The following is a 24,396-nucleotide window of genomic DNA, read 5'->3' as shown; positions in this document are numbered from 1 at the left end:
TGGATGAGGACGGAAGGGAAGGAGGGGGCAATAGACGGGGCAGAAAAGGTAGGACAAAGGAGGCTCCTGGAGGTGGTGAAGAATGGTCGCAGGGGAGCAGCTGGGGGGACAGCATGGGGTGGGATGGGTCTTCCGCACGTATGCTGATAGGTGACGGCAGGACGTGGGTGGAAGGATTCTGTGATCCTGGTTAGTAGATGACAGAGATAAGGACAGGTATGGTCAATGGTAGGAGCCTTACAGGAATAGGTTTTTTTCGTTTTCATCTCCCTCCCTTCCTTCCTTCCTCCCTCCACATTCTTTCTTTCTTTTTACCAGAGAAAGGAGAGGAAGGCCTTCATTTTCCTACCCATAAATCTCCCAGCCTCCTTCTATCCTGTGCTTACAGAAACGACCAACCGCTCCATATGCACTCTGGGTCCTGCCCCATCTCACCTCACTTGGATATCTCGTCTTCTCTGTATATTCCATCGTTGTCTCTCTGCTAAACCATTCTCACACAAAGATGCCGCAGTCCGCTGTTCATAAATATAATCCTCCAACTCTGTCTCAGAGGTCCCTGGCCTCTACAGATTCCTGGGCTCCACAAGAGACTTGGAATGTTCTTATGCTCAGTACAGTATGCACGGCCTTGCTGCTGCTTTCATTTGAAAAACCTAACTCATTCCTACTTCCTCCCACCCTGGGCCACCTCCATGTCCTATTCCTCCGCTCCTCTCAGGGACAAGCTTCTCCAGATCGGTTACTAGGAATCTGCTGCCTATCACCTCTTCCTCACTTCCCATTCTCATTCCAACCCGCTGCCTGCCCTGTGGCTCTGCCTCCCAGTCCCTGCAGTGATGGTCCCCCCATGCAAGTATCAGTGTCTTCCTTGGGGTAAAAGTGGGGGACACTTTTCAGCACTCTCTCTGACTTCTCAGCAGCCTTTGTCAAAGTGGACTTACCCCATCTCCTGAAACAGTTCTTCACTCAGCCCCAGAGGCCTCCCCCACCCCTAGGTTTCTGTGTACTTCTCTGGCCGGCTCTGCTTGTTGTCCTTTACTGATTCCTCTTCTCAGCCTCTGCAGGTTGGTTTTTTCACTTTATGGCTCTATGGGAGGCAATGCCATCCAATTCCACGGCTTCAAATACCATCAGTATTCCGATACTGATTACTATCTCCAGCCTTGTCACTCTTGGTGAGCTTCAGCCCCACATATCCATCTATGCAGATGTCATTTCTCCTCGGATTCACATGTCCAAAACGCAACTCTTGATCTTCACCACTTCCCTGCCAAACTTCTCAAGCCTCTTTATCTTAGAGAACGGTGCTCAACTCGGGGTCATCCGTGATCCCTTCCTTCCTCCCTTCCATCTCCGTTGAATAAGGAGTTTCCCCCACCCTCCCTCAAATGTCAAAGCCATTCAAAACAGGCTTTCTGATTGCAATCTAAACTGGGTTTCCCTGTTACATGCTCACAGCATCCAGGCGCTGGCCACAGCTCTCCCCTCCCTTACTTACTAAGTTCCCAGAGAGAGGCTCAATAAACCCGCGGGAGAGACAGCGTAAGCCTTTCCTAGACCGGGGGCAGCCCTGCCCCAGGCAGGCGCGCGCCGGGCGTAAACCTCCCGGGATGGACTGGGAGCCAGGACCTGCACTTGCCCGGGAGGGCGCAGGCGGGAGTGGCCGTGCCCACACCCGCCCTCGGCTCCGCGCGGCTTCCGGGGCACGCCCTCGCCCCGCGAGCCGGGCTGGGACTCCGCCCTCCAAGAAAGGGGCGGAGCCTCTCGCGCCAACCAGGGTGCGGTCGCGGTCGCTAGGCCCCACGGCGGCCGGTCGGCCGTCGCCGTTTTAAGCGCGGAGGCCGGCGGGTCACGTGCCGGACGGGTGGGGGCGTGGCACCAGGAAGCGGCCTCCGCGCCCGGTCGGATCGCCGTCGCCACCGCCCGGCCCGACTCGTCGCGTCCCTGTGCCGGGCGCCGCTCGCCCCGCTCCACGCTGGCGGCCGCCCCCAGACTCCCCGCCGCAGCGGCGGCGCCCGCTATGGGCGAGGAGGACTACTACCTGGAGCTGTGCGACCGGCCGGTGCACTTCGAGAAGGCGAACCCGGTCAACTGCGTCTTCTTCGATGAGGCCAACAAGCAGGTCCGGGCCGGTCCGCGCCCTCCTCCCCCGCGCGGCCGGACGCGCCACGCCCGCCGTCCCCGGCGGCCCAGGGGCGTCCCGCGCGCACCCAGGTCGGGTGCCGGCCGGCGGGGGACAGGCCTGGGGCCTCCCCTCCGGTCCCGGCGCCGGAGTGGCGGCAGCTCCGGGCTCTTGGGTGGGCCGAGGGACCGGGAGCCACCTTGGCGGGGGCTTTCTTCAAAGTGACAGCTAGGTGGACCCCGAGCCTGCGCCGCCCACCCAGCAGCGCCCTTTGGCCGGTGTGGTCAGCTGTTAGCTCGCCAGCCCTTTCCCGGCGCCTTTGTTGTCTTTGTCATTAGTTACCCTTGCAGTCGAGGAATTAGACGTTGAGACTGCCCTTACTCTCGGGATTTTGGAAAGGGGGGAAAAGCAGTGTGAGGAGTAGCAGGGTGTGCGCAAGTGCATCAGGGGCGCCTTTGCCGTACCGGATTAAAATGTGTAGCCTCGGGGACCCCGGCCGGGTCTTGCCCAGTGGGCTGCACCCGGAATGGCAGTCTTTTTGGTCTCTACGCTTTTGTCCCTTAAAATTGATGTGCACACCAAGCATCTGCAGATTGATAAATGCCACGTTAGTTCAGCTGAACCAGGAGTGGGGTGTAGTGGAAATAGTCGCTTGTAGGCTGGTCTATGTGTCTAAAGTCTTTCAAAGTTCAGACCATTAACGTTGCTTCTTTTCCGTCCCAGGTTTTTGCAGTTCGCTCAGGTGGAGCTACCGGGGTGGTAGTTAAAGGCCCAGATGATAGGAATCCCATCTCATTTCGGTAACTGTTGACGTTCACAGAATAATTGTCACATGTAAACAAAATGATGTGTTTCTGTTTCTCATTCAGAAGGTGGTTTTAAAGGTTTGTCCTTTGGCTGTAAGACGCCTGAAGTGTATACTCACTTGCCAATCCCTGTGTGTAGGGAGAGGGAAGGGGACACCTGCTGCGCGGTGTTGGGGCACAGATCGGTACTAAGTGTCAGTGAAATGTGTGGAGTGGTTCTCTCGATTTGGGAATCAAATGCTCAGATACAGGGAGCCCACTTCCTGGCACTTGAAATTAGCGAGTCAGTTTACTGATGTGCCCATTTTTGGCATCTTGACTGAGGAGGGCCTTCATTTCCTCATCTGGCCCTGGTTTTTTCGAGCCGTGTGGTAGGTGAAGGAGATTTCTGGTTAGTGTTTCCTATATAATAATGTATTTTAAGAAAATCCCAGCTTCCACTAAGAGTGACTGGATATCCCAATTTATACAAGTTGAACCAGTATAATTATGAATAGCCCTTCCTTTCACTTTCAGAAGTATCTCAGTTTGGTTGATAAATTATCTGGTCTTTAACTCCTGTGATTACAGAAGGGGAAAGTACAGTGTGGGCCCTCAGTTCAGTGGTGACTTAAGTTTTTTTGCAGGTGGCCTTTGCTCATAGAAAACAGTTTTTTTTTTTTTAAAGATTTTATTTATTTATTTTTTAGAGAGCGAGCGAGAGAGAAACAGCATGAGAGGGGAGAGGGTCAGAGGGAGAAGCAGGCTCCCCGCTGAGCCGGGAGCCCGATGCCGGACTCGATCCCAGGACCCTGGGATCATGACCTGAGCCGAAGGCAGACGCTTAACCATCTGAGCCACCCAGGCGCCCTGAAAACAGTTTTTGAAGTAGAAAACAAGTCACTCATTGGTTGGACAAACTCTGATTGTAGCCCCTGTGCTAGGCACCAGGCATGGGAAAGTTATGAATCAGCCGGGCACCCTTTTGCAGAACTCATAAATTTAGTGTAGGAGACAAGTGTGTGGACACATTCTGTTGATTGTGAAAAGTGCTGTAATAACACTCTTCAGAGTTTGGGCAGACAAAAGAGCTGAGACATTTATCCTGGGGGAGGCCAGGAAACACCACTGCCCAGGATGGGGAAGGCCTGCGAGAGGAGGGAGCCTTTGAGCAAAACTTTAAAGCTTGAATGGGATGATTCTACATGGGGAATAGAGCAGGCCTTTCAGATGGAGAGAACACCGAGTGTAAAGGCGAGCAAGCATGGTGTTTGGGGGAATTCCGGGTCTGTGTAACTGACATCAGGTGTCCTTGCGGGGACGGGGAGGTGGTGGTGGTCTGGCCACAGGCAGGAGTCAGCTTGAACCGTATGTATTCTACGATGGAATTAGGGCTTTATCTTCTTATTGAAAATTGGTAAGATGGGGCATGGCATGATCTTATCAGTGCTTGGAAAGATCATGCTGTTCACCACACTGAAGCTGCGTTAGTTGGGAGCATATCAGCGTCAGGGATACCACTGAGCGGTGATTGCGATAGTCTGAGCCAGGCGTACTAAAGAGCAGCCCGCAGGCGGAGTAGACTGCTATCCCACAGACACTCAGGAGGTGCCTAGGAAGGTCTTGGGTAAGTTTTGGTGGTCATTTGGGCGTGGAAAATGAGAGTGAGCCCGTGATGATCCAGATTTGGGGGCTTAGTAGGGTTTGAGGAGGAAGATACTGGATTTACCCTCTTTTCAATTTTAATTTTATTGGTAAAAATTTTAGCAATTTTGTGTATTTTCAAGTTTTATTGTGGTAGAATTAACGGCATATATTTAACATACACAGTTGATGAGTTCTGACATGTGTTAACCGTCACCACAATCAAAAGTTTGCTGGTGCTGCCCTGTAATCCATCCCTTGACTTCCGTTTGTAACGTCTGTTGGAGGTCCTGTAGATTGGGAAGTAAACAGGAAAGCTTACACTCCTTCACACACTGCTGTGAGAGCGATGGGGAGGAAAGAGGGCAGTTTCTGGAGAAGGTTGCTGTGTGGGTATTATTTATGTTTTAAGATGAATCTCAAGGGAAAATGCACGTGTTCTTAATTCGTCAGTCACTTGTTAACCACAAAACTGTAAATTTCATCAGCAACTCGTTGCCAGTTGGATTTTGTTGTTTGAAAAGAAGTCCTGATAGTTTCAGAAACATAATTTTCAACTAAGATTTGCTGCTTCCTGAGTATATAACTTTTCTCACAAAATACTAGATGCTAGTATTCGGTTATTAACTTTAACTCATAATATACTTTTTTTCCCTTAAAGAATGGAAGACAAAGGAGAAGTGAAGTGCATTAAATTTTCCTTAGAAAATAAGATATTGGCTGTCCAGAGGACCTCAAAGACTGTGGTAAGACATATCTTTATTTATTTCAAGTTTTATTTATTTAAGCAATCTCTCTACACACAACGTGGGGCTCGAAGCCATGACCCCCCCCCATCAAGAGTCACATGCTCTTTCAAATGAATCAGCAAGGTGCCCCAGGACCTATCTTTAAAGATAGCATAAAGAAAAGGACATTAGAAATATATTTAGAAGAGAATGAATTGCAAAAAACAGCGTTAAAGGAAGCCTTTATTATTTTAATGCCATGAAAGTTATGGTTCTGTTGTATTGTATTTGAAGCCTTTGGAATTCTTGGAGAAAGACATTTCAAGGGATAAATACTCGTGACCTTAGTTTGTCATTTTTGACTTAAAAAAATTTTTTTTTAAGTATTTGGAGCCTGAGGCATTTTTTGTATTGATTGATAGCAGCATAGATTATGTGAGGTGCATTCTTGGCAACTTGGTGAATTAGCTTTACCTGGAATTTACTCACTTCTTGCATCTTGAATGCTTGACCTCCTAGGAACAGACGTTCAAAGTTGGAGCACCGTTTGGCCTTTTTGCCTTTATAAGTATTCACCATCGTCATTGGTAGAGTGAAAGCTGTTGGGAAGAGGCAGAATCTGATTTCCTTCTGTCGGTATTCGTTACTAAAAGTTTTGGAAAGCCCCTTACAAGGTGCAGCAACACTTTCTCTGAAATCAGTTGATTTTCAGTATCAGTTTCTAAACTCTAACTGAATATTTGGATTAACTTTTTTTTAATTGAGTTGTAAGGAGACGGATTGTCCACATTGGTCCTTTTAGTTTTCTTGTCAGTTTTTTTCTGATCACATTTTTTTTTTTGAAGATTTTATTTATTTACGTGACAGAGCGAGAGAGAACAAGAGAGAACAAGCAGGGGGAGCAGCAGAGGGAGAGGGAGAGCAGGTGCCCTACCCCCCCGGGAGGGAACCCAAAGCGGGGCTGATTCCAGGACTCCCAGGATCACGACCGGAGCAGAAGGAAGACACTTAGCTGACTGAGCTCCCCAAGCGCCCCTTTTCTGATCACTTTTTAAATTTGTCTTTTGAAAAAATAAAAATAAATCTGTCTTTTGTCTTGTCTACCAATATAGGTTGGCAGTATGCTGCTTGATCTAAGTTTTCTCCTTTTGTTTTCTTTTTTTCCTTTTCAGGATTTTTCTAATTTTATCCCCGATAGTTCTCAGCTGGAATACACTCAAGAGTGCAAGGTAGGGCCCGGGTCCTTCCCCAGCTGCTGGCCGTTTCCCTGTGTGGCAGGCGGATTGCACACACTTGGATCAGGCTGAGCCTTGCGCTGAGGCCTGCTGCGTGTGAGCTCTGGGACCGCGGACGGTTTTAAAAGGGCTAAAAGCCTGTTTCTTCTTCTATGAGCTGGAGTTGGGAGGATTCAGTGGGTGCCTGGGTGTGGCGCCCGCCCTTCTCCCCCTGCGGGCTGCGCCTCTGGCTAGGACCCTGGGTTCCTTTCGGAGCCGCCTCTTTGGAGGTTTTAGGAAGAGGGGTTTTTTCCTCCTCTCCTGATGATGTTTCCTTTCCTTGATTTGTTGTCCCTGTTGTGTCCTTCCGCTTTTGTTCCCGAAGTGTAGATTCTAATCTGTCTTAATTAGATTTGCTGGGTCTAATGAATGAGGTGAGGGGGGCTCAGCGAAAAGCCGCAGGGTGGCACTGTGGGAACTGGCAGAAGGTGCTAGTAGCTGGGTGTGGCTTCTAGCAGCTTTGTCATCGTTTTGTTAAGTGGAGTTCAGGGTGGGCTCTGCGACAAGGAAAGGCCCGCGGGCCCAGGATCTGAGCCCCTCGCAGACCCACTGATCCTGTGTGTGTGACAGAACCCCGTCCTAGCCCGGTGTGCCCTCGGGCTTGGGGTGCCGTGCGGCACCGGGCGAGGCGGAGGTGTGCGCTCACGGCCCGACCCCGGGTTGCTCAGCACTCACTGAGAACCTTTAGGCCTTTATTCTCTCATAGTGCCTGTTACGGCTGCCTAAGAGAAAGCCGGCTGTCCTTGGATTCCTTAAGGTAGAAGCTGGTATTTGCGAGCACCCATCAGTTACTGTTCTCCGAAATTTAGGCTTTTCCCTCTGTTCTTGAGCAGAAGGAATCCAGAGTCAGGGGCTTCAGTGAGGTGTTTCAGGTGGAAATCTGGGAACGTTGTATTTAAAAGAAAGTTTGATTTGTTAATAAGTAATCAAATATGGGTAACTTAGTAAAGAGTGATAGAGTATTTTAAGGTTTTGAAGGTTATACAAACATTTTTTTATTAAAAAAATTTTTTTAATTCTTTTCAGACCAAGAATGCCAACATACTAGGATTCTGTTGGACCAGTTCTACTGAAATTGTCTTCATAACAGATCAAGGAATTGAATTTTACCAGGTATTATGTTAATCACTTATGTTCGCGGGAGAAAGGTCTCTGATGGCAGTTTGGCAGCCTTTTGAATTCAGTTCTAAATAGATATTTTGAGATTCTAGAGTTTTAGTCTCTTGCTTAGGTTTTTATTTTTTTCTGATTACAAGAAATGTTTTTTTAATAAAACAATTAAACATTACCAGGATATATGGAAGGTGAAAGTCCCCCCTCATAATCCCTAGAAGTAACTAGTATGAAAAGTCTAGTACATATTTATTTTCATACATACATACAAACTTTTTTAAAACAAAAACAGGAATGTTGCATATAAACTATTGTGACTGGCTTTTTTTGCATAGCAGTATGTCTTGGACATGTATCCATATTTTCTTTTTTAATTTTTAGAATTAAAAAAATGTTTTTTAATTTTTAAAATTTTATTTACATAATCTCTACACCCAGCATGGGACTTGAACTCATGATCTTGAGATCAAGAGTCACACATTCCCCACACTGAGCCAGCCAGGCGCCCCTGTCCATATTTTATTCTGACTGAACAGTATTGTGTGGGTGTCATACAGGTTAACTTATTCCCTGTTGATGAACCTCTGGCTTGTTGTCATGTTTTTGTGATTATAAACAATTCTGTAGTGAACATGCTTGCAAACATTTCTTTATGTTCTTGGGTGAGGCAGTTCTTGGAATTACAGCATAGGCATGAACATCCAAAAAGCTGAACAGATATCGCTAAATTTCTTTTTTTTTATTAAAAAAATTTTTTTTAGTCTTTATTTTAAGTAGGCCCCATACCCACCGTGGGGCTTGAACTCACGACCCCGAGATCAAGAGTCACTTGCTCCTCTGAGCCAGCCGGGTACACCCACACTTTCACTTTCAATGTAGGAATCTCCATTTTCCGCATTTTTGCCAGAACTTCATATTATCAGTCCATAGACATATAGTCTGGGTATTAGCCCTTTATCGGATAGATGGTTTGCAAATATTTCCCATTCCTTTTCACTCCTTTGACTTGACTTTGCACCTGCCTCATCAACTTATAATATGTTCCGACTGCCTGACCTTGAGAAATGCATCTGAGAGCTTTCAGTGGAGCTAATCTAGAGGGTGTTAGGATTCTCTCAGGGTTTAATTTTGTTGACCTAATGAAAGCAAGAAAATTTAGAATGTAGGGATGGAGAAAATACACCCGTGTAAGCAAAATGTGAGATGTTAATGCCACGGTGCTTTGCCGTGGGCTGTCATCAAAACCTTTATAATGACCACCAGAAAGAAACTGCACAAATCTCGTACACATGGAGTTTTGTTTATTTGGTAGCGTGGAGAGGATCACTTGCTTTACTGAAGGGTTCCTTCAGTGGCAGTCATATAGCTTTCTGTTCTCTGTAGTGGAAAAGTGTATATTCACGTCATCTGGATGGTCCTCAGCTCTTCAAGAAATAAGTTAAAAAGAAAGAGGACGCTAGCACATCTTTATTTTATTATACCCAAATTGTCCAGATACCTGCGCCTCCGGACCCTGACTTCCATGTCAGTTCTTAAGCATAGTGTTCAATGAGCATTAATGTCTTGGGGCTCTGCACCGTGTTCTTTAACGTATCAGAATATTTACAGTATATTTAATACATGCCTTGACTATAAAATACTAGGTTTGCATGCAGCATCTCACGCACACAATTGTTAGCAAAAGGGAGCTGCTTCTGGGCTCAGTGCTAAGGGGAGTCGAGATGGAGGCCAGGAGGAAGGCCCGTGCTCTAGGCCGGGCGGTGGCGGATTCCATGCATGGGGCTCTGCATGGAATGGTGGATGGTGCCCGAGAGTGTGGAGGCTCAGACCGGGCCTTGCGGTGACCTGGCCTGCCTGGGCTGTAACTGCATTAACTGGTGTCTGAGCCTTGTTTTCTCCTCGGTCAGGAGTCCGTGGTGCCCACGTCTCAAGGTCGTGGTGTGAGTAAATGAGCCAGGATTTGTAAAGCACTGAGCACCGGGATCAGTAGCTGTAACAAACAAAAAATTTTCAGTTTTATTTAGTGGATTTTCTCCTTTTTCTTTTTTTTTTTTTAAGATTTTATTTATTTATTTGAGAGAGAGAATGAGATAGAGAGCATGAGAGCGGGGAGGGTCAGAGAGAGAAGCAGACTCCCTGCTGATCAGGGAGCCCGATGCGGGACTCGATCCCGGGACTCCAGGATCATGACCTGAGCCGAAGGCAGTCGCTTAACCAACTGAGCCACCCAGGCATCCTCCTTTTTATTTTTTTTCTTTTAAAGATTTATTTATTTTAGAGTGTGTGCTTGCGTGGGGGGAGGGGCAGAGGGGGAGGAGAAGCAGACTCCCCACAGAGTGTGGAGCTCTACCACTTGGGGCTGGATCTCAAGACCCTGAGATCACGACCTGAGCGGAAACCAAGAGTTGGATGCTCAACTGACTGAGCCACCCAGGCGCCCCTGTTTTTTATTGTTTTCTTAATTTCCTGTCAGTTGTCTTCCATTTTACTGTTTTGTTTTATTTTTTTAAAGATTTTATTTATTTATTTGACAGAGGGCAAGCGAGAGCAGGAACACAAGCAGGGGGAGTGGGAGAGGGAGAAGCAGGCTCTCCGCCAAGCAGGGAGCCCGATGCGGGGCTCGATCCCAGGACCCTGGGACCATGACCTGAGCCGAAGGCAGCCGCTTAACGACTGAGCCACCCAGGCGCCCCTTCCATTTTACTGTTTTAAACTAAAGATTCCGTTTCTTGAACTCTGCTTCAGGTGTTACCAGAGAAACGAAATCTGAAACTCCTGAAGAGCCAGAATATCAATGTGAATTGGTACATGTACTGCCCCGAGGGTGCCGTGATTCTGCTGTCTACCACAGTCCTCGGCAATGTGCTGCAGCCCTTCTATTTTCGGGTAAGAGTGAGCCTCTCTTTAGGAAAAGTCCCTCTCCGGGCCCCTTCCTCTAACTCCTGAGGTGTCAAGTACTTCAAAGGCGCAAGTTCCTCCAACCAACGAGCTCACCACTTCTGACCACTAGAGGGCACACTCTACCCTCCTGTCACCCCCAAGAGCGACTCCTTGTGTGGGGACGGATCCCAGGGAGTACAGGCGTAGTGGTTGGGACTTTGGAAAGGATGGAAACACACAGTGTGTGCATATCCTCAGTGGTTTTATGTAGGGAATGCTGAAGTATCTGAGGGGCTTACTCGGCTTTTCCTAATACTTGTATCACCCAAACAGGCTGGCACTATGTCGAAGCTGCCCAAGTTTGAGATTGAATTACCAGCTGTGCCCAAGTCAACTAAGCTGAACCTTTCCGAGAGAGACATCGCGATGGCGACCATGTATGTCTGTCTTTTGAGAGAATTCCTGCTTGAAATTGCTTTTGGTGTTAGAAGTAGTAGAATTGCATCATAAGCACTGCAGGGCTGCCCTTTGGCACATGATCAAGATGCCCCCTTGCCCTTTCAGTGCCTAGATTTTATGAATACAGGAAACCTGCCATCGGCCTGGCATTCTTTGCTGATTTTACTAGCTTTGTGACCTTAGGGAAGTTTCTTTTTCTTTTTTTTTTTTTAACCATTCTTGCCTAATAAAATGAAAACTTTGGACTAGTCTATTTTTTAGGTGTCGTAGTTCTAGAATTTTTTTTTTTCTGTGAGTAGTTGAAGCTTATCAAAGACTTTCTTTTAGCTAAAATATATCCTACTTGCCCTAAAGAACATAGATTTTTAACAAACATGGAACTGAATTACTTATGTAGAAAGGTATATCTTTATTTGTAAACGCAGATTATCTCAATTTTTATACTTCGTTATGGAAGTTTTAAACACACAGTAATAGAAACTGATACAAAGAATACCCTGTGCACCCCTAACCCTATTCAAAAATGTCAAAATTTTGTTCCTAGATTACTTCTGATTCTTCTTTGGCCTACAAGAGTGGTTTTGAAGTGTAACATTTTTTAGCAGTTAGAATGCCTTTTTTTTTTTTTTTAAAGATTTTATTTATTTATTTGACAGAGACAGAGACAGTGAGAGCAGGAACACAAGCAGGGGGAGTGGGAGAGGGAGAAGCAGGCTTCCTGCTGAGCCGGGAGCCCGATGCGGGACTCGATCCCAGGACCCTGGGATCATGACCTGAGCCGAAGGCAGTCACTTAACCAACTGAGCCACCCAGGCGCCCTTTTTTTTTTTTTTTTCCTTAAAGGCAGTCTTCTGTGTCCTCCTGGCTTAGAGGATAGGTACGATGGGAACAGTCCTAGCCGCTGGCAGCAGGGACCCACTCCCCCCCTTCATCTCGGCCGCCGCAGAGCAGCGCGCACACGGGAACCACTCGTAGCAGCGCTCGTGGTTCACGAGGCTTACAATGAAGATTAGATTTCCCTCGTATCGAGGAATATACTGATTACATAAAACTTGGAAGACACAGAAAGTTAGAGAAAATGAATGTTACTCCACAATAGCTATTAACACATACTTCTTTCTAGTAGTTTTGGACAGTGTGTTTGTGTTTTCCTTTTAAGGTGTTGTGATTGAGGTATATTTAGTTTTGCATCCCCCTTTTCACTTTATAATCGGCTTTTTTTTTTAACTGCACTTCGTAAATATTTTTGTTGGCTGTGAAATACTCTGTTGGTGAATATGTCATAAATAACTCTGATGACCTCATACGGCATTTAGAATGGAGGAGTTTCAAGTGGCCCGCTGCGACGTCTGTCTCTTTGTTCTCTAGATACGGACAGCTTTACGTTCTCTTCTTGAGGCATCATTCTCGGACCTCTAATAGTACAGGAGCGGAGGTAGTCCTATATCATCTACCACGGTATATTTAATGCTGTCCTCTTTCTCCAATTTTAAAATACGCACTAAAGCTTGTCGATCTATTTTTTGACCTTTGTGTTATCCTACAGAGAAGGTGCCTGTAAAAAGATGCACATATTAAAGTTAAATCGGACGGGGAAGTTTGCCCTCAATGTGGTGGATAACCTGGTGGTCGTTCATCATCAGGATACAGAGGTAAGAGTTGTGTGTGCATGTCTCGTCTGTCGGGGTTGCTGAAGAGCTGTGAAAATTGACAAAACATTCAGAACAAAGACTAGAAAGTGCTTTTGGTGCTAAAGCCTTGGTGTTCTGGATGCAAATAGGTTTGGTATTCTAGATGGTTTAGGAAAAAAAGAGTGATTCCCTGTTGATTACAGTGAATTAAAGACTATTCCAGAAAGTAGCACATGGGGATATTTGAGTCTGTCCCAATTATTTGGTTCAATCAACTAAGCTGGGAATTTACTGCAGAACCACAGTCTTACATGAGCACGTGAGCTTGGTGCTTCCTTTGTGAGGATAGAGGATAATGCTGAGTGATAATGATTTTGAGGCTCTGTGGCCCGAGAGAAAGACTAGAGTAAGGGCGCCTGGGTGGCTCAGTTGGTTAAGCGACTGCCTTCGGCTCAGGTCATGATCCTGGAGTCCCAGGATCGAGTCCCACATCGGGCTCCCTGCTCGGCAGGGAGTCTGCTTCTCCCTCTGCCCCTCCCCCCTCTCATGTGCTCTCCCTCTCTCATTCTCTGTCAAATAATAAATAAAATCTTTAAAAAAAAAAAAAAAGAATAGAGTGGGTCCTGTTTTCTATGTGGTAAGCTGGGTATCTGGTCAGAGACCGGCTGTTCTGTCCCACGCCTCCTGCAGGGTGGGGACACCCTTATCTTGACTGGTGGAGGTGGTGTGAGTTAAAGTGAAAAAGATCTGCTGGAATCACTGCGAGCTCCTCAGGGCTGCCCGACATCAGTGCGAGGAGTGTGCGTGTCCGCGTGAGCGTGGGAACTGTGTCACAGAGTTGTGGTACCCCAGCCCACTCCCCCCCACTTAGAACCAGCCTGTGGGGGTGCGGTGTGCGCAGACTGTAAGCTGACAGGAATGGCAGGGTGTGAGAGAATGGAGGGGCAGGCCTAGCCGAGTCCAGCATGGCCTGTCTGGGCATCCGAGTTTTACTTTTCTCCACTTTAGACGTCGGTGATATTTGACATCAAGTTAAGGGGAGAGTTCGACGGCACTGTCACCTTCCATCACCCGGTGCTCCCAGCGCGCTCCATTCAGCCCTACCAGATCCCCATGGCAGGTAAGGGGACGCCCGCCTGGCAGTTGGAATGACGAGGGCACACGGGTTACCGGGTTCAGGTGCTCTGGGGGAGGGGGGATTGTTTTTTTTATTTTTTTTTAATGAAAGTTCTGATCATATTAGTAAAATTGTGCTGTTGTGAAAAGCATTTTATAAGATACATGAATCTTCTTTTGAAGAAAATGGAATGATTTCTCTGAGCTTTAAAATGGAAAGTTTGGGGGCGCCTGGGTGGCTCAGTCATTAAGCGTCTGCCTTCGGCTCAGGTCATGATCCCAGCGTCCTGGGATCGAGCCCCGCATCGGGCTCCCTGCTCAGCGGGGAGCCTGCTTCTCCCTCTCCCACTCCCCCTGCTTGTGTTCCCTCTCTCGCTGTGTCTTTCTCTGTCAAATAAATAAAAAAAAATGTTAAAAAAATGGAAAGTTTGGAGGGGTGCCTGGCTGGCTTAGTTGGTAGAGCATGTGACTCTTTGGGGTCGTGAGTTTGAGCCCCACGTTGGGCGTAGAGCCTACTTAAAAAATAATAAAAATAAATAAAACAGTCGGGATTATCCATTGAAGCTGAGAGATTTTTTAGTTGTTTAATTATTGAATATGCCCTCCATTTTCTGTTTGCCCATGCTCTATAACCCTGAGATTAAACGTGGCTGCTTCTGGCTGTTACTTGAACCTGGGATCACTTTTCCTTGTCTTTCTCAGACACTCTGTGTCATAGCTTAAATACTGCATTTTCTTCTCATTGGTGGCCACCGTAAGAGCTCAAGGCTGTGCTGCTTTGGTTATTCGAAATCTGCCCTACACGAGGTGGGAGGAGGAAGTCAGAGAAGAGAGGAGGTCAGGATTTCAGGGAAGGAGAAAGAAACCGTTGGGCTTTTGTTTTTGCCTCTTCCCAGTGTAGATGATTTCAAGCTAGAGCTCACGGGAATAACCATTCAGCTCTCTTAAAGGAGATCGGAGTCTAGAGTAAGCTAGTTGAAATTTCAGTGCGTATAGCTAGTCAGAAGGGCACACGTTTGGAGCTTCGGTAGTAATGTTTTCTTCTTAAAAGGGATCCCTGTCAGATGGTATTGCGGGCTTGGGCCCCGCCTGCAGTCAGGAGGTGCTTGCACCTATCGAAAGATTCCAGGCAGGCAGGCTGCGGCTGAGAGTTTAGCAAGAGCACCACCTCCAGTCTGCCTGCCTCGAGTTGTGGAATCAGCCAGAAGCTTAATGACTCTGGCAGCATTGGGGGAAGAAGGAGCTAGTTCTTAGTTTAAGTCTTTTGGCTTCCTGTGTTCCTTCCAGCATCTTCCTTTGCTTGGGTTAATAACGTTAGCATTAAAAGAATAGGTCATGTCTGGGCACCTGGGTGGCTTAGTTGGTTAAGTGTCCCACTTTTTTTTTTTTAAAGATTTTATTTATTTATTTGACAGACACAGCGAGAGAGGGAACACAAGCAGGGGGAGTGGGAGAGGGAGAAGCAGGCTTCCCGTGGAGCAGGGAGCCCGATGTGGGGCTCGATCCCAGGACCCTGGGATCATGAGCTGAGCCGAAGGCAGGCGCTCAACGACTGAGCCACCCAGGCGCCTCTCTCCCACTCTTGATTTTGGTTCAGGTCATGCTCTCAGGGTCATGAGATCCATCCTGCTTCGGGCTCTGCGCTGGGCATGAAGCCTGCTTAAGATCATCCCCCACCCACCCCCATGCGCGCGCGCTCTCAAAAAAAAAAAAAAAAAATTGTGTCAAGTGTTTATCTTGTATCTGCTGCTTACTTGGAAGGCAGCTATGCTCACCACTATACCACCAACGCTGCTGCTTACTTGGTATGAAGGTAACTGCTGGCAAATTGGAGGGAAAAGCAACTCTAGACATTAAAAACCTTCTGCTCTGTTCCGGTGGTTTGGGACTAGTCAGAAGGCAGTCAGGTTCTAATTGGCTAGTTATAATAAATCAAGTGACGGGTGTGATCAAATAATAGTCTAGATAAAGGTTAATGATTCAGAGGTCCATTGAATCTCTGGCCTCCAGAGTGTGGGTTGGCAAAGCATTGTTTACAGTTAATGACTGTCTTGTTTTTCCTGCTAGATTGTAAGCCCCTTGCAGGCTTGTAGCATCTTTGCATCTTGCCCGCCCTGTGCGGTTGCAGGGCGTGCCGTCAGGAAGAGCTTGTTAGGCTGTTTTGCAAGATGACGCCGGCAAATTTGGGATGAGGCAGCTGCTCTCATTTCCCTTCTGTTTTTGGTCTGTTCAATCAGTGCTTCTGGAGCTGACTACACATTAGCATCACCTGGGAGGCTTTAAAAACCAAGGGCATCTGGCTCTGACCGAGGGCAGTTAAGTCCACGTGATTGGCAGCCAGAGTTGAGGCCTATGTGCAAGACCTTCACCCTCAGGGGCTAACTGCAAGCGTTCTTTGCTGTAGCTTGTCTGACCCGTGGGCCCTTTCCTCTTTTGGGTGGTCTTTTCCAACCCGCTGATTAAACACCTATCTTCTGATTGTCCCTGGGTGATGGGAACAGAACAGGGAATGACGTTTAGTTTGCAGGCCTGTGTGTCTCCGGTTCACTGAGGGCTGCCCGCCTGACGCACGGGCAGTGTAACTGGTCATTATGAGTCCTTGTCATGTGAGGTGTTTTGGGGTCTCTTTGCTAGATGAGAGCTCGGCGCCTGGACCTGCTCTGTGCAGTGGAGAATTGAGCTAATTATTTAGACAAGCCACAAAACACTTTTATTTGAAATATCAGCGAAGACTATACTTTGAGGGATCTTTTTTTTTTTTTTTAAGATTTTATTTATTTATTTGAGAGAGAGAATGAGAGAGAGCACATGAGAGAGGGGAGGGCCAGAGGGAGAAGCAGACTCCCTGCTGATCAGGGAGCCCGATGTGGGACTCGGTCCCGGGACTCCAGGATCACGACCTGAGCCGAAGGCAGTCGCTTAACCAACTGAGCCACCCAGGCACCCTCAGGGATCATTTCTGTAGTTTGAAATAATATCAGCTACTTACCTGGGGATTTAATTTTGAATCATCCAGGAACGTTTCTCAGTTCTTTGATGATGACAAGTCATCTTTGGTTATTACAGGAGAATTAACTCTGAATGAATTCTTGATACTTCTCCCTTTCTTGGGAGGACATTTTCATGGATTGTTCTCGACTTCCCCCTTCCTCTTTATATGTGTTATCAGTGGAACAAGACCGTTGACTCCTTTCTCATTTACAGTTGAATAAACATTTACCAAAGGCTTTAAAAAGTACTGCATTTCGTATCCTAAGCGTTGGTGTTGGCAGCGTTTTCTGATGGCACCGTCCTTGCACGCTTGTGTTTTTTGCATTTGCAGGTCCCGCTCCTGTGACCAGCCAGTCTCCTGTCCCGTGCAAGCTCTGTATCCTTTACAAAGGCCTTGCCGCTGTGCACCGAAGGGAGGCTGTTGCCCCCTTTTATACTGGTGTCTGAGAGGGGTCCTGTGGCCTTGGCCTTGCCAGCTGCAAATGATCTGAAGGTCTCGGGGAGTCCGCGGGGGAACTTTCCTCACCGCCCAGAGCCGAGGAGCCTCTGCAAGTAGGGGGCGGGGCGGGCAGTGCCAGTCGGAGCTGGGTTTGTCTTTTGTTTTCATCTCTTCCTGGTTTACCACTTCCTATAACACGCAGATTCCTCATCCTGGATTGTCTTTCAGCCTGATATCATTATCAGTGCAAGCCAAGGTGGGTCAGAGGGGACGATCGTCAAGTTAGATGACAGTACTTGTTGCCTTGGGATGGCAGGGGTAGCCAGTGCCGTTTCCAAGGTGAATCAGAGATGATGACTCCCTTCAACCCCAGAATGGGAAATTTTTCACTTTATACTCCATTCGCTATTATTCCGTGTTTTATCCTGAGCCTATGTTATTTTTAAAATTAACTAAGAATGGCCATTCCCCTGCTTTTGGCCCATTCAACTCTGTCCGTTCTAAAAAGCCAGACCCCATAGCACGGTGCACCAGGCCCTGTGCTGTCCTTACCCCAGGGCCACACCCGCGTGTGCCCGAGCCCTTTTCTGTTCCGTCTGTGCAGGGAAGCGCACTTTTGCTTCCCACGGTGCTGGGGAAGCTCCCTGGGGATGCTAGTTGTTTTCCAGGTAACCCCCTAGCCCCTGTATCTTCCCGTTAGAGGACTTCCTACATCTGTCTTCAGTCATCCGTGCGTTCTCCCGCCTCGGCCCCTGGGATTCTCGGGGAGAATCAGCCGTGGTGCCCGTGGGATCCACTGCATGTGGAGTTCTCTCGTCTCCATCTAGAACGGCACTAGCTCTGGACCAGCTGTGGGAGAATCGAGAAGGGGATCACTCAGATCATGTTTAATGCAGTGTTGAATTCTCTTGTGGAACCCCAATTGAGAAAGGCACTCCCTGGCAGTGTAGGTGTTCGGGAAAGTCATGGATTGATGAATGGATGCACTATGAAATTCCCTTGGGAGCCTCCAGAGTTACCTTTTGACTGAAGAGCCATTGCGGGAGAAATCAGAGTATAGGATCCAAGTTCATACCACACATTAGCATCTTGTTCAACCTTCAAGGGTAAAAAGGGGGCTAGGTATAGGGATGGAACTGCTCTGAGTCACCCCGCCCCCCTTTCGTTTCGGGAGCTCCACTGCCGATGCCCCTGTGATCGGAGAGGGTCACCTTGTAAGGAGCCAGCGAGCACGCAGTTGTACGGTGCTGTCGGTCCTACCATCGTCAGGCACGGCCTGCGTGTCCTAGGCTGTGCTTGGCTTCATAAGGTCAGGATCGTATCAGTGCTTTGCAGGATTGCCCCCCCTCCCCATGAATGTTTCAGGGAACCACCTTTTGGGCTTTTGTTCTGATTTGCATCCTGTATGAAATTTGCTGCCGCCTCCATCTAGGCTACCTCTGGAACCTCCAAGTGAAGCTTCAGCCCATCGTAAACCTCTTGCCAGATAAAGGAAGACTGATGGACTTTCTCCTCCAGAGAAAGGAGTGCAAGATGGTCATTCTGTCTGTCTGTTCGCAGAGTAAGTGGACCAGTCCTCCGCGCTCAGTCTGATTCCAGGGTTGGGCCTGTGCTGCCCACACCCTTTTTAAGATTTTATTTACTTATTTGACAGAGAGAGACACAGCGAGAGCGGGAACACAAGCAGGGGGAGTGGGAGAGGGAGAAGCAGGCTCTCCGCTGAGCAGGGAACCTGATGTGGGACTCGATCCCAGGACCCTGGGATCATGACCTGAGCCGAAGGCAGCCACTTAACGCTTAACGACTGGGTGCTCTGCCCAAGCTCTTTCTTGGGAGCTGGGCCATATTCTTCTGCTTTGTGCACAGCCTGTAGCCTCATCCTTCACTTGAAGGGTGGATTATTTAATCCTCTGGAAAGGTAATGAACTATCAAAATGACTTGTAGTGACTTGGGGAAAAAAGCTAAATAGGATGGTTCCAGGTGAGAGCAACCTAGACACAGCTGGTGCATCTGAGGGTAGGGCGTCCCCAGCCTGAAAACAGACATTTTCCAGAATCCAAGTCACTCACTACATAGATCTCTGCTTTGAGCACTTTCTGCTGAAACCCTCCGTAGCTACTTTTTCTAGTCCTCAGGAAGGGCTGGGGAGTGAATTCTAGGCTCCAGGTTTCCAAACGATTCCATTTCTCTGGGATGCCCGTTGGAGGTAGGTTTGCCCTGGGAGCCCTTTGGGGTTAGTTCTTTCTATCCTAGCAGCGTGTTTGTGTTCTGAACGGATGTAAACTCGGTTGACCTGTGTGAATGTTCTTTCCAGTGCTGAGTGAGTCGGACAGAGCAACTTTACCTGTGATCGCCACGGTTTTTGACAAACTCAATCACGAGTATAAGAAATACCTGGACGCGGAGCAGAGCTACACAACGGTAAGCTGTGTGGGCTCCACTCCACTCCACCCCCCCGCCCCCGCCCCGTGTTTCCTAATTAGGATGTGGGGTTCTGGAGGCATGATGCCACCGAGGCTCGCGTGCCGGGGGCCCGGTGGCCGGAGGCGGGAGCAGCAGCTTCAGTGCGTGCGGCCCACCAGCCCGACGCTGCCTGCACGCTCTGCCCTTTCTCGTCTGTGTCAGGTCTCACACGGGGTCGTAGATCCTTGGTCTTAACCTGTTTTAAGGATAAGAAAATTGGTTTCAGCTTTGTGTTATTTTATACCTCCTCCTGCTAAGTCAGAGCCTAGACCTAATGAATGAGAAGGATGATCATCTTGCCCCATCCTCTTACTTCTGTGGCTCTTACAGCCCAGAAGGAAAGGCTCATGTCGGCACTCAGTCAGCATCCTGTCGGGATGGCGACTGTCTTAGCGTGGGGCTTTCACATGGCAGGCTCAGGTGTCTGTCTGCAGGCCTGGAAACATTAACACGGCTCAGAACCAGGTTCTGCTGTGCCGTTAGCATGAGTGGGACGAAGTAGTTCACTTCCAGGATCTGATGAGTCCTAAGGCTTAGAGTGGAAGTGGTTTTAAGCAGTGCGAAACCCAGAGTTGCCCTCCCTTTCAGCTCCTCAGGGTAACAGGACTGACGCCGGCTGCTGAAGGCCGAGTGACCTTGGAGTGCGCCTGCCCCTGTCCTGTTAGACGCGAAGGGGGCAGAGGAGGGCTGAGCTCTTCCAGAGCCTTCCCCGCCTTGCTGCTGGTGTACGAGGCTGTGGGAAGCAGGAGGCTGACCCCCGTGGGCTTCTGTGCATCCCTGCTCTGGCTCCGAGGCTTCCTCAGCTGTCGCCCTTGCTCGTCAGAGCCTCTCAGGCCCCTGCCACAGCTCCTGCACGGTGTGCACCGCGGCAGCCTGCCTTACAGCTGAAGGGGTCCGTCTTCTCACCAGGCTTCGGGGGGCTTATTTGCCACTCGGACATCTGGACAGAGAGTCTTACACGTGGTATTTACTTACTGTAGGATCAGGGCTTCGTAAAACAAAGATGCAGGACGCCATTCTGTTTTTATTAGGTAACAAACACCAGAAAGTCCGTGATTAAGTAAATTAGGGATTTTAAGGGGCGCCTGAGTGGCTCAGTCGTTAAGCGTCTGCCTTCTGCTCAGGTCATGGTCTCAGGGTCCTGGGATCGAGCCCCACATCGGGCTCCCTGCTCCGCGGGGAAGCCTGCTTCTCCCTCTTCCCCTGCTTGTGTTCCCTCTCTCGCTGGTCTCTGTCAGATAAATAAATAAAATCTTTAAAAAAAAAAAATAGGGATTTTAAGATTAAGAAAATGTGTCTCGAGGAAACGGATTTACGCCTTTTAGTTCCCATTCGTGAACGTTAGCCTGTTTTCAAGATGACCAACTCTGGCTTCCTAAAGCCTGCCCCGGCCTGCACGGGAGAAATCGTTCTGTCCGAGTAGGAGTGCCCACCCTCTGCTCCTGTCTGAGGCTCACAGGGTCTAGGAATCAAGCCTTCTGGGCTTCTCGAGAAGATGGGTGAGGTCCCATTTGCGATGTGTTGTCAGGCCCTGGAAGCCGGGCAGAGCCGGAGCAGTCCGCTTCTCAAGAGGCCGGTGCGGACCCAGGCGGTGATCGATCAGTCCGACATGTACACGCACGTGCTGTCGGTGTTCACGGAGAAGGTGGGTGACGGGTCGTCCACACGCATCCTGTTTGCGGGGTAGAACTCCGCTCCAGTCAGACTAATCACATTCTGTCTTGGTGAAGAGCTAGTGCTAATAGTTTGACTGGTGATACTCGGCCACAACGTGACCGTGGACATGGGAGCTTCTGGAGGGATCTGTGCAAAAGCGGCGAAATACAACACGGGGCCAGATTCATGTGGAAACAAGGGGTGGGGAAACGAGCCACAGGCGGCCTCCTCACGGGTCTTTGATATGAAGACCTTTTTTCTTTTCCTCCGTAGGACGTGCCTCATAAGTTCGTGATCGCCGTTCTGATGGAGTATATTCGCTCTCTCAACCAGTTTCAGATCGCAGTACAGGTACCTTCCAGCCAGCATGTGTTGTCCCAAGTTAGAGAGGCAGGGGCCACACTCAGAATCCGAGGGACTTTCCGACACTACCGTGTTGTCCTGCGGTGGGATGAGGGGTGTGGCGTCAGGTGAACCTCTCCCCGTCATCGTGGAAACACGTACCCATCCCTTCGAACAGCTCCGGCCCTGGACCCCCTGGCCTCTCCTCTGGCGTAGGGGGTGATTGGGGAACGGGCTGTCCTTCCGTCTCTGTCCTCAGCACTACTTACACGAGCTCGTCATCAAGACGCTGGTCCAGCACAACCTCTTCTACATGCTCCATCAGTTCTTGCAGTACCATGTCCTCAGCGACTCCAAGCCTCTGGTATGTGGCCCAGGTCTGTGCTTGTGGGATTCGAGACTTCACCTTTGCCCTTCTAACATCGTATGCTGAAGCCAGTTTGAAAATGTGTCTTTCAGGCTTGTTTGCTCTTATCCCTAGAAAGCTTTTACCCTCCTGCCCACCAGCTGTCTCTGGACATGCTCAAGGTAACTTGCGTTTGCAGCAGCGTCCAAACTGCGTTCCAGTCTGTTCCTGTGGCTGGCACTTACCGGGCTTCCTCCCTCCCCCCCTCCCTCCCAGCGACTCTCGACCGCGAACGATGAGATCGTGGAAGTGCTGCTTTCCAAACACCAAGTGTTGGCGGCCTTACGGTTCATCCGGGGCATTGGCGGCCATGACAACATTTCTGCACGAAAATTTTTGGATGCCGCGAAGCAGACTGAAGACAACATGCTGTTCTATACTATATTTCGGTTTTTTGAACAGCGAAACCAGCGTTTGCGAGGGAACCCTAACTTCACACCAGGTGAGGATGTGGCGGCAGTGGAGAGAGCGGGGTGAACAGACTCACAGTAGCAAGAGAACGCAGGCACGCGGGCGGGGGGCGAGAAGCCTTTTTGGGCGCTCTCCTAAGAACTCCTGGGTTAGCAACAAAATTCTGTGATGGTGCTCGGGGGGAATTCCGCTCTGGAACCTGCAGCGAATGCACTTCTGGCCAGGGCGGCGGTGTGGGCCCAGCTCAGGCCTGCGGTGATCTGGGAATGCTGCTTTCTGAGGAATCAGGGACAAGACCAGAAACGGTGACTAAGGCGTGTCAGATGACCCGGGGTCTCAGGAAACCTAGGCTGATCTTAGCTCTTGTCTCCCAAGTTATGAAACCTAAGGCATCCGGCTTCTTCAGGGTGGGGAAGGAGCGTGTGATGCTCTGCTTCAGGCCCCCTGACTCTACGTAGCTTAGGAACCCGTGCAGGATGGCGTGGCCGGGACAGGCGAGCTGCTCTAGCCCCGTCTCAACGCGGTTTGCTGGGGTTGTGAACCGTGAAGGTGCCCAACAGCCCTGGCAGGAGCTGTATCAATAAAAAGGACAACTCAAAAGCTTAGGAAAACAAAGTATTTTATGAAGGAAAACAAGTTAAAACCCCACCGTACACATCTATGAGCTGTAAAGTGTTCATTCTTGTTTTCCTCTTTTTGTGCCACATCTGATGAAATCTGTATTTCCTTTATAGGAGAACACTGTGAAGAACATGTTGCTTTTTTCAAACAGGTTTTTGGAGACCAAGCTCTAATGAGGCCTACAACATTCTGAAATCACCTGCTAGTTTTTTTTTATATATATAAAAATGTGTACAAAGTTAATTTATTGCATTAATAAAGCTCTTTAAACTACAAAATGTTAAAGTGTATCTACAACATTCTCAAGTGTTACTAAAAATATGGTATAGAACTTGTGTGATGGCTTACTCCAAAAACAAAGGAAAAACATTGCATTGATTGGCCTTTAGAAGGTGTCAGGGAGCAGATCCCACCCAGCTTTGCCTGGGTCCCCTTCCGCCTGCCCGAGTTAGGTCTCGTTCCCGGGGAACGTGGAAGGCCCCTGGGCGTCCTGGGGCTGCCTTCCGATTAGGTAATACTGCTTCACACGTCAGATTGGCGGTCCTGAATCCAAAAGCACTAGGGCCGAGGCTGCCGCTGTCCGAGCCTGGTGTCGCTACCGTCCAGCTCCGCCCGGACGACACAGCGACTGTCCAGTAAACCGACCGACCCACACACACAGTTCAAAGTCCCCAAACCTCACAAGGGGCTAGAAATTAAGGAGCTGTTCTCGCTCTGTACCTCTGTATTGCTCTTGAGTGGCCGAACTTTTGGCTTTATTTATCGATGGGCCTGTGAGGGATTAAAAAAAAAAAATACAACTTCTGGATCATTTCTTCAGGAGAAGAGGCGATAGGGTAGTTCTATTACAGTACAAACTTTCTATCCCCCCGAGATTAATAACCCCCCCCCCCCCGGCAACGCCTCAGCTTCTTATAAAGCTCTAAAGCAAGTTGGTCCTGTCCTCTCCTTCCAACCACACGTCATTTATGGAAGCTGAAGTGGCCACGGAAGTAAAAAGATCTTAAGGACAGTCTTGAGAGGAGCAGAGGCGGCTCTCGGGGCGAGCGGTGAGTCGGGGCATGAGCACGCTCTGCAGCCCCGCTGGGCTGGCCTGGCGCCTGAGCCACTCCGGCCTCTCGGGGCGCGGGGCTGCCACGCAAGCGCCTTCCCCCTTCAGCGCTGACTTCGGGGCCCCGCGCGGCAGCCAAGCGCAGCCTCCAGGAAAAGCATTGGTTCACTAAGGACGCCGTTTGGACCACCACGAAACCTCTAGACTGGATTGTTTTCCGCTCACAATTTCCTTAAGTACCATTTAAGAAGGCTTCTAGA

The 24,396-nt window shown here is 49.0% G+C and overlaps 2 protein-coding genes across 6 annotated transcripts in view; one reads left to right on the top strand and one right to left on the bottom strand.

The window, feature by feature from the left end:
• The first annotated feature begins 1,882 nt into the window (after window positions 1–1,882).
• Window positions 1,883–23,363, top strand: RMC1 (regulator of MON1-CCZ1). 5 transcript variants are annotated; one of them, XM_034995901.1, is made up of 20 exons: window positions 1,883–2,125; window positions 2,849–2,925; window positions 5,216–5,300; window positions 6,455–6,511; window positions 7,583–7,669; window positions 10,415–10,555; window positions 10,883–10,986; window positions 12,377–12,466; window positions 12,555–12,660; window positions 13,648–13,759; window positions 17,078–17,122; window positions 17,388–17,441; window positions 18,618–18,746; window positions 19,501–19,607; window positions 21,178–21,294; window positions 21,579–21,656; window positions 21,907–22,011; window positions 22,107–22,175; window positions 22,270–22,495; window positions 23,237–23,363. In XM_034995901.1, the coding sequence occupies exons 1-20, from the start codon at window positions 2,024–2,026 to the stop codon at window positions 23,308–23,310; spliced, it is 1,965 nt and encodes a 654-aa protein (XP_034851792.1). In that variant the 5' UTR covers window positions 1,883–2,023; the 3' UTR covers window positions 23,311–23,363. The 5 variants fall into 5 exon arrangements, with proteins under 5 accessions (XP_034851792.1, XP_034851794.1, XP_034851793.1 ...); XM_034995903.1 differs by having other exon boundaries at window positions 22,129–22,175; window positions 23,237–23,328; XM_034995902.1 differs by having other exon boundaries at window positions 22,129–22,175; window positions 23,199–23,287.
• NPC1 (NPC intracellular cholesterol transporter 1) overlaps window positions 23,067–24,396 on the bottom strand; it is a 48,359-nt gene continuing 47,029 nt past the window's right edge. Inside the window, exon 25 of the mRNA XM_034995898.1 lies at window positions 23,067–23,856. Within this exon, the coding sequence (XP_034851789.1) occupies window positions 23,774–23,856 (83 nt within the window). The 3' untranslated portion in view covers window positions 23,067–23,773. The remainder of the gene's footprint in view (window positions 23,857–24,396) is intronic.

The sequence above is a fragment of the Mirounga leonina genome, unplaced genomic scaffold (genome assembly GCF_011800145.1).
Source record: "Mirounga leonina isolate KUSES-001 unplaced genomic scaffold, KU_Mleo_1.0 Mir_93, whole genome shotgun sequence".
Classification (NCBI taxonomy): Eukaryota; Metazoa; Chordata; class Mammalia; order Carnivora; family Phocidae; genus Mirounga; species Mirounga leonina.
Note: the sequence above shows the minus strand (reverse complement) of the source record. Positions and strands in the feature narration are given on the sequence as shown.